At 37.5% G+C, this 10,000-nt stretch overlaps 1 protein-coding gene across 1 annotated transcript in view; it reads right to left on the bottom strand.

Annotated features, from left to right (window-relative positions):
• Nucleotides 1-10,000, bottom strand: part of LOC107600476 (transcription factor 12-like) — a 135,223-nt gene that overhangs the window by 52,924 nt on the left and 72,299 nt on the right. The window contains exon 6 of the mRNA XM_016292383.1: nt 8,077-8,138. Coding sequence (XP_016147869.1) covers nt 8,077-8,138 — 62 coding nt within the window. The remainder of the gene's footprint in view (nt 1-8,076; nt 8,139-10,000) is intronic.

The raw sequence follows: 10,000 nt of genomic DNA, 5'->3' as shown, positions 1-10,000 counted from the left end.
ATAATATGACAGTGTCAGGTCCAAAGTTCTGACATGAAACAAAGTTTTAGAATTTTGAAAAATTGGAAACAAAGAAAAGACATAAAGAAGAAATTCATGTAATTTTGTCCCATTCAAACCTTCAACCAAAGTGAAACACTGATAATATTTGCAATTTAAAAAAGTTAATACTGAATAAGAAAAAAGCTTAATACAAGCCTTTAATATAACAGGACTTTTGGACTGTCACAGTGAGTTACAAAGAGTTACAAATAAAATGAGCATCACCAAGATTAAAATATGAAACATGAAGGTGAATGTATGACCATTTCAGATATTGGGTGACCCCTGAAAGAAGGTTTTGTGCTTTGACACAATCAGAACCCTGAGAGTTTTTCTGCTCTTTCCTCTCTTTACTGAACACAATTGTGCAGTTATTTATGTGAGAGTGCCAGCAGCTCAGTGAAGTCCAAGGAGAAATCGATCCAATCAGTCTCACCTAGTGATTCCCTTCTGCTCACGGTGAACTGCTATTGATCAGGCCTGATCACGGCCCCAGGGCATATCCACACACACAACCAGGGACACATCCTCACTTAAAGGAGCAGCAGACCCAGGAGAGTGAAGAATGAGAGAGCCAAAGAGAAAGGGGGGGGGGGGGGGGGGGGGTGAATGAACAAGTTGGAAAACTCTCAATAATGTAACTCCATTCATTTGGGGGGGAGCTGTCAGGTCACTTGTAAAAACTGTGCCGGCTTAACTTGACAAAACACCCGGTATAGAGTCCATGAAGTCGACAGGGCCACTAGACTGTCGACGGAGAGCCAATTACGTGAGGAGAGAAGAGAGACAGTGGCCCCAAAACCTGCATCTGATGACCGGGAGATTAGCCTAGGCTTCAGGTTTGTAAATGGTTTTCCCAGAGGCTATCGCACCCTTGACCAACATCCACTCTGTCGCTCGTCCCAGCAAACTGGGTTAAGAGGCCAATTAGAGAAGAAGCCCAATTAGCCTAATCGTCTGCAGAGTTAAAGAGTAGTGTGGGGAGGGGGATAAAAGAGTGACCGAGAATAGAAAGAATCAGGTAACAGGACTCATACTGAGAGACACAGCATGCATTAGAGAGCGGCTGTTAACTACTGTACTGGACCACTTAACCCAACACAAACTAAAATCACACTAAAGATTAATAAAGGTACCATAATTACACATAAGTATAAACATGGCCCTAAATTTTACTCATCTTTCATGTGATTTTAGTTTGAATCATATTTATCTCATAAATCTAAATCTTTAAAATATTACATTTTTGAGCATATCTTATATTGCATCTTATACTGATTTTATAGTTTATAATTATTATTTATCATTTATTGCAATATATATGAAATGTTATTTTAGAGGTTATTTATAAATGATAATCTTTCAAACAATAAATTATAATAAAATAAATTATAAATACTAAACAGACATGATGTTCAGTGTTTTCAGTGTCTGCTGTTGCAATATATGAGGTCAGACCACATGAATTTTATCTCTAGAGCTAATCTGAGTTTCTTCACCAGCTTTACGCCGTTTCATTTAAGAAAAACTACCATCAAATACACACTGAAACTCAACGATCTTCACAACAAACCAAATATACTTCTCAAAGTAATAATAATGTTATTATTTTTAAGTTATATCATACAACCAAGATTTTTTCATCCATGTTTTTATTTATATAGTTCTGTTCTGCAGCATCTTATTCAACAAAAAAAGCAATGTTTTGTTGTAAATGAATTGTCATTTTCTTTTGATTACATTTTAGAAGATTAATTAAATTGTTAAAGTTGTATTCATTCATTTCATTAGACACCATTTTTAAGATTTGTATTGAATTACAAAACACAAAATCCAGAAAAAAATTAAATAAAACGGAAAGCACAAAATTTAGGGGAAAATAAAATGGATTTAATGGAGCCCTAAAATAAAAGATAGCTTACTCTGTGGTGTTTCATTCTGAACAAACAAGTTAGGTTACATTCATAATCAAGGTCTAACAAACATGTGGAAAACACTTCCTTCCCCATTAAATTAATATAAATGAATATCATGATAAATATTGATATTGTATGATGAAAAAAGATATATTGTGATATTAGTTTTGATCATATCGCTTATCCCTAGTATACAGGAAAATAAATTCAATATCAAAGTCAGATAGAAGTCATAACCAAAGCTGCAATTGAGGCTTACAGAAGAGAGAGCTTAAAAATAGCTACTCCTCCTTGAATTTAGCCGATTAAAACAAGGGCCATCAGATCGGGTGAAAATCAGGTTGGCTTCTCCTTTACTGCAGGAGGAATGAGGGGGGAAAAAGCTTTCCAAAGTGACAGGCTGTCAGAGAGGTGGCATCATTGACATTGACATGGCAAAACAGACTGACTAGTGTTGCCTTTGTTCAATGATATGAAATCCTCACAGCAATATTATCTTCTTACTTCTAGCCGCGATGCAAAAACAAGACGGGAAAGTGCTGGGGTCAGATGAAAGATCGATAGAATACTAATTTAACAATTGGGAGAGAGTGATTTTAGGGAGATTTGCTGTGGTTTATTATTGTCATGTGAAATTAGTCGAATCCTATTTAAAGATTACATTCAGAGAACTGGTGATTCCATGAAACTAAAGGGGATTAGTGCGATCTTTGTTAAATTAAATATAGAATGAATGAGAAATTTACATTTTCTGAAGAAAAACTTGCACAACAGTAGGCTGTTGCTTAACAGTTCCTTAAAAATTACAAAGAGCCCAGCCTCTAGTCATTTTCAGGTTTCTAGATAAGATGTGGGTATATATGAAATATTTTTTCATCTTTTGGGTGAAAATCTTAAGTCTGATTTCTTAGAAAACAATACAACAAGCCACATTATTTAAGGAAGTGGTTCTCAACGATTAATGATTATAATTAACTATGATTATGATTTATGATTAATATGTTAAATAAATAAAACAAATGTATAAAATAACAGCACCACTTCTCTTGTATGTATTCTGTGATATTTATTCTGTGTTTCAAAGCAGCTAGAGCCGCTTCTCATTGCGCTGTGTGAAATTAAGACTGAACGGGGGCTCAAAACATCCGACTGCTGCATGAACAGATGATTTGCAAACTACAGCTCTCGGCTGGACAAAGCAAGCCAGTGTTGCGCTAGTAAAGTTTTGATGGATGACCACTGTAATCAAAGAAAAGATGATTACAGTGACATACAGGAGTTGTACATTATGCACACGTGTATCAGTTATTACTGATGCACAAACAAACCGTGTATGTGTTCTCTCGGCGCACTGATCACTATAACATCATATTTATACTGAAAACAGTTCAGTATATTCACATAGTTGTCAAAATAATAACAAAAATTTATAACGAAAAATTTGCAGAAGAAGCCTGTTTTGGAGAAGTTTGTGAGGATCAGTGCTGTTTATGTACATATGGGAATCAGACGCTCGAAACACAGACACGATCGCTTGTTCTGACAGAGGAACTGTTCACTGATGAAGGTCGCTGAGTTTCCACACATTCAGAATGTTTTCATTTTTCATTTGTATTTTGGTGTGTTTAGCGATTCTGAATGGATCCATATAGTAGTTTCTATGCAGTTCTTTGGCATCTCCCTGTGCTCTTGATTTGTATGGCAGGTTGACTTGTGCTTATTTGTTAAAGATATAGTATAATTGAGCTTTACATACTTTTAAGCACTTTTAAGTTAAGTAAAAAAAACACTGAATGTTTAAATCGATCTTGCATTTGTTTTGTTTAAAAATAATTACATGGAATTGAAAAGTAACAACACTAGAATACAAAGGTTTTTGTGAATAGAAAAGGTTGGGGGGCCTTGCAGTTTTGATTCAGAGAAGAGGGCGGGCTTGGGGTAAAAAAGGTTGAGAACTACTGATTTAAGGTATCATTCACATCTGCTGCACAAACATTTTGGGATGAGCTACACAGCGATGTTTAATACTTAATAGTTTGGACTGTGTTCATATCCCTAATACTGAGTATGAGCGATCGCAACAACGATATACTGACAAAAGCCCTGTTCATTTCTCTCCAGGGTATGAATGTTTATGCGTGAACATGGCTGTGTGTTAGCAGGTGAGAGGAAAATGACTGCCCTCCGTGGTTTAGCCTTTAAAACAAGTACTCAGCTTACATGACAGTCCGGTCAATCTTGTGGATACTGAGAAGTAGTGTTCATTATAAGAACACTTGACAGAATCACAGGGGCTTCTGAGCCCGCTCACATCTTCCTGAGTGAAATGTCAGGCAGATTGGTGGAGATAATAGCAGTCATCTGTCAACCGCATCCTGCCGCAACAATCAGAATAATCCTCCACACAGGGGACGGGAGCAAAGCTCACCTACAGCCACCGCGCCGCTGAATGCAGCTCTCTACCGCTTGCCTCTTATCGCTTCTGTATTTTCACATTTCTCATGTTTGGATCACAGCATTTCATGCTGCAAGGTTAAATATTGCAACGGAAGGGTAGCCTTTAGTAAGATCTTGTCAAAGATATTACGAAGCAACAGCAAGCAACAATTGAATAAACGGTATAATTTTAGGAGGTATAATGTACAAAAATGGTCAAATAAAGCCCCTCTTACCTGCAGAGAGATGCATACATATGTACAAGGTGGGGAAAAGCGTATTCCCCAGTTGTAAGTCGCTTTGGATAAAAGCGTCTGCAAAATGACTAAATGTAAATGTAAATATATTCAGTCTGGCTACACTGGTTAAGCATTTAGGTTTTGTTTCACTAAAAAGAATCGGCTCATAAAAATCATTTGTTCGGGTATCTGACTGTACTGGTAACATTGAATGGTTTTCATTCACTAAAAACAGTTTAACACTAAAAAACTGGTTCATAAGAGTCATTTGTTTTGGAATCAAAATACACTGCACCTGTGAGATTCTGATTCCGATTCAACGGCTTCTTAAAGGGATAATTCACCCAAAAATGAAAATTCTATGATTGTTTACTTTACTGCGGAACACAAAAGAAGATTTTTGAAGAATAATGGTAACGAAACAGTTTAGGTGCTCACTGATTTGAATTGTACGGACAAAAACAAAACACTGAAACATTTCTAATTTTTTGCTATGCAGAAGAAAAAAGGTTATACAGGTTTGGAATGACATGAAGGTGAGTATAATTAAATTTTTGGATTAACTATTTCTTTAATTGTCATTCGTTCAGGTATCTGCCTATATTGGTAGTAATAAATGGTTTTGATTCACACTAAAAAATAGCCTTATAAGGGTCATTCCTTAGGGAATTAACTACATAGATCACACTGCAGTTTTGATTCACTAAAAAAAATGGTTCGTAAGGGTAATTTCTTTGGGAATCAAGCAAAATTGTTTGTGCTGTTTATTTCTCACTACGAAGAACCGATTTGTAGAAGTCATTAGTTTAGAAAATGTACTACATTGGCAGAATTGTACTGTTTTGATTCACTAAAAGAAAAAAAACCTGGTTCATAACCATTCAGGAATGTGACTACACTGTTTGTGATTCATGTTTCATGCAGGAAACACTGAGTATTGTTGTATGTTGTTCGGTCCACATCAGGCAAAGAATGCACGTGTAAGAATCGTTAATGGTTCTAAATAAGAAGCGGTTCTCACTTCCCAAGCCTATGTGAAATTCACTGTTTTTGTTGCTGAATTACTTGCTAGTAAAAGAAAGCAGCCAATGAGATGCTTGGCAAGCAGGGGCCACAGCTGGCTGAGACAGTTTGAATATTTAACTCAATAAAAGGTGTACAGTTCCACATCAGGTTCAAATGATGCAATAATACCTTGCTGAGGGAGAGGTTTAGCCTGCAAATGATGACGAACCTCATAAAAAGACGGGCTGTTTGGCTTTGTGAAAATCCTGTAACCGCTTCCCATCACTGCCAAACACTTGATAGATTAATAGTGCAGATATTTCCATTCTTGGCACTCGCTGAACAAATAGGGCCTTTTATTAGGTTCCACAATGTGCATTGCTCAATTTTCGAAGCAGACTGGGTTATTAGGCGCCCGATTTGCGTATTAAAAACACTGCTTCTCCGATAATCTCTGCACCTGACAGTCATCCGTTTATATGCGCACGGCAGACGCGGTGGCCGTATTAACACGCGGGGTTCAGAATATTAATGCAGCCACCCTGCAGCCCGCATTCTTCCCACATTCGCTCAGGAACCGAACGGCTCTTTCGCTCTTCCTGTTTTTCTTCAGTGACTAGACAAACTGAGTCTCTGCCAGGCTCTGATCTGTGCAGCTGCAGGCCAGCATAAATTCCCCAGTTCCCACACAAAATGTCTGAACTGGCATTCCCTTTCAGAAAGCTCTTTTATGAATGAGCGAACGCACTGGAGAGGCAGCCGTGTTTTCATTCGTATTGACTAGCGCCATTCACTGCTCGCAAACCGCATGGTGCTTTTAAAGGTGTGTTTGTGTGTTTCTCCTCTCCTGAGATGGGCGCTGGGCTCGGAGGGCGAGGTTATTAAAGGGTCGTCTGGGTCGAGGGCTGCGCTGACCTCACACTTAAGCTGGAGGATATTAGCCTTCCTCTAATATTATTAGCATTAAGTTTAATCTTAAAGCTAAGACCCTGCATGCTAACAAAATCCTTCTGCTAATAACTATAAGGTATAGCACTAATATGCAGGACAATATTCATGAAGACTGCACTAGGATGGAAAAGAGTTTATTTCTTGGTTTCCCAGTAGTCATTACCACAAAGTTGGAGAGGGTGCGAACAAAATGTAAACAGAGCAAAAGTGCAAGCAACAGGCGATTAAAAAAAATGTGGAGGGAAAAAAGGGTGGGGGGTCTCCAAGTATACTCTCTGACTGACTGACGTCAACCGTGTCAGAGAGAATGAACAGGCTGGAGAGCGAGGGAGCAAGAGCGGGGTGGTGTGCTCACACAATCCTGTCTTTGTTTGGAACATCTGTGTGGCTGAGGGAGGGGAGCAGGGCCGGGCTCTGTGACACTGCTTTAATGGAAGTGCTGAAAGTCATGTTTCTGTGTGCTGAAGGCCTGCTCCCCACACACAACACACACATAAACACTCCCTTCTAAATCGCATGTTAGAAGTTATTAAAAAGGCATTCAGATTAAACGCATTCAAACATCACAAAACACTCTCAACATTATCTGACGTGAAAAACTAACCAGAAATTATAAACAAGGTTCCCACAACTTTAGACCAATGAATTTCCCAGACTTTTTGATGACTTTTCCCAGTTGTGATTATTAAATGATTTTAGGCACCACTTTATATTTTTTGGTTAAAATTAGTTAATTAATTGCAGTAGGTATCACAAATAATACATTAATGTTAATTTATGCAACATTTCTACAATTATAAAAATGTATTACTATACACTACCATTCAAAAGTTTTTTTTATATAATATTTTTGCAAGGACACATTAAACTCATCAGATGTGACAGTAAAAAATTATAATATTACAAAAGATTTCTGTTTCTAATAAAAGCTGTTCTCATTAGAACTATTTCTGAAGGATCATGTGACACTGAAGACTGGATTAATGGCTGCTGAAAATTCCTCTTTACCATCACAGGAATAAACTATATTTTACAATCTATTAAAATAGAAAACAGTTATATTAGAATGTAATAATATTTCACAACATTGCAGTTTTTACAATATATTTGTCTTAGTGAGCGTAATAGACTTTTTTAAAAAACATTAAAAAAATCTTTCCGAAAGAATCACCCCAAAGGCTGTACTTAGCTGAACAAAAAAAAAAATAATAATAATGATTATTCACTACAGCAATTCCTAAGACTGTTTATGATTTTATTAATTTACATGACTTCCATGGCCTGCAATTCACAATAACATTTTAACGTTTTTAAAATTGAAGGTGGGACATAATTTAGCCATTTAGCCGTGTGTTGGAGTATTTGGCACGCTCACTTTCAGCACTTTGGTAGTTGTGATGAATCAGGGGCTATGTGAGAAACCTGCAAGATTCACACAAAAATTAAAACTACATAAAACATAATAAAAGTAAGGTTGTGGTTGTTACCTGGCATCCAGAGACGCCTGGCACTCTTCCATAACCAGAGAACGGTGGCCTCTCAGACTTGCCTATGGATAAACAAAGAGACAAACAATCAGCACAGCACCATACATATGAACCATATAAACATTAGCCATGTGAAAAACAGGGAGATTTCAAGGAAGACAAACAATAATTGCCAAAACTCACACATTCTGGTCAGAAGGAACTGATTTATATTTCATATTACATCAGTAAGGTGTATTTTACTTTTGTGTGTATTTTTTCTAGCTGTCCATCAGACAGGGCATGTCTGACAGTAAACTACAGGGTCAGACAGGTCTCAGTCGATGATAATAATCCATCTCGATCCTTTTCCGGTTGCAGAAACAGCCCATGAGCTTGCAAGGGGCAAATAAAAATTGCACAGCGCACAGCCGTATAAATCATGCACTTCACAATATCTAAACTCAGCAGTTTCAACCTCTCTATGAGAAAAAACAGGAGACTCCTAAAGGAAAATGATAAACAACTCTAAAAACATCATATATTATACTTGTCAGACTTTCAAACATTAGAACAAACACAGCAGTGAGGCTAAATTCTGTTTACTCCAGGGAAAAGGTAAACATTTTTGTTACTTAAATTCGGATGGCGAAAGTGTGTGCGTTACACCTTCCTCGCTTCAGGTTCTGTTCTGCTGCGCTCAGGTGCACAAGGCCACGTGTCAGCGAGCGTGCGAGTTTCTGCACTGGCGTAGCCTCCCGAGACGCAGCCGTAATCAGGTACAGTGGTTTAACTGAAAACGCTGCTTCCCCTGTGGTGTAAACTGATCTCAATCGACGTGATATAACATTTCAGAGTTGTTCTCCTACAAAGGAAGAGGGAGTATAGTTGTGGGTAAACTACTGCACTCCCTCCCCCTTAGTCACCACAAAAGAATAAAACATCTGTCTTTCAGCGACTTTAAAGGTTAGGAGGCTTTTTCCCTCTCATCCTGACATCCTGGGCTTGCTACTCAGCTAGGTTTTGGTTTCTGAGTTTGTGGCGTACACAGACTCCCACACAGGCAGTCTTTCCTCTACAGATGCACTCGTGTCCAGCATTGAAATATTCATTTACAGCATGTGTTTTGTCACACTCTCTCTGTCCACACTGAATAATTTATAAGACTGCGCTGTTGTTTTAGATCCTGGCAGAGCTGGAAGCGCTACTCATGAAAAACATCCTCCCTCGGTCTGGGTCTCTCGGATGCAGTTGCACGCATGGTTTGGCACGCTCTCGTGCAGCGTAACCCATCCATGCGCTGTAACATGTCGAGGGACCTTAATGCGATCAGCGCCGTAACCTCAGCCACTAAGGAGGAGTCCCAGAGGATCTGAACGGTAAACATGCGTTTAACTGTCTAGCATGCCAGAGTGAACGGCCGACCTGCGTTAACAGTCAAACAAAGAGATGAACCTATTCACCTGACTGCACGCATACACCAACATACTGTCAGAGTCCTAAATTATGACACGCACGTTAATGAGCTTTAACTGTTCCAATGACATCTTTAAAATCACCCACATATATCGCTATAAATGATAACTGGTTTTATCAGTGTGAAAATTTACAAAAAATTATTTAAAAACAAAATCTCATCTCAGGAGGATAAATGATAAGATAAGTTTTATATATATATATATATATATATATATATATATATATATATAATTTAGCATATATGAATAGCATATTTTATATATTTATTTGTTATATGTATATATATATATATATATATATATAATTTAGCAAATACAAATAGCTTAGAATATGTATAATTTAGCATATATATATATATATATATACACATACACATACACTGAACAAAATTATAAATGCAACACTTGTTTTTGCCCCCATTTTTCATGAGCTGAACTCAAAGATCTAAGACTTTTTCTATGTACAC

The sequence above is a fragment of the Sinocyclocheilus grahami genome, unplaced genomic scaffold (assembly GCF_001515645.1).
Source record: "Sinocyclocheilus grahami isolate Dianchi unplaced genomic scaffold, SAMN03320097.WGS_v1.1 scaffold284.1, whole genome shotgun sequence".
Taxonomy (NCBI): Eukaryota; Metazoa; Chordata; class Actinopteri; order Cypriniformes; family Cyprinidae; genus Sinocyclocheilus; species Sinocyclocheilus grahami.
This window is presented reverse-complemented; position numbering and strand designations above follow the sequence as displayed.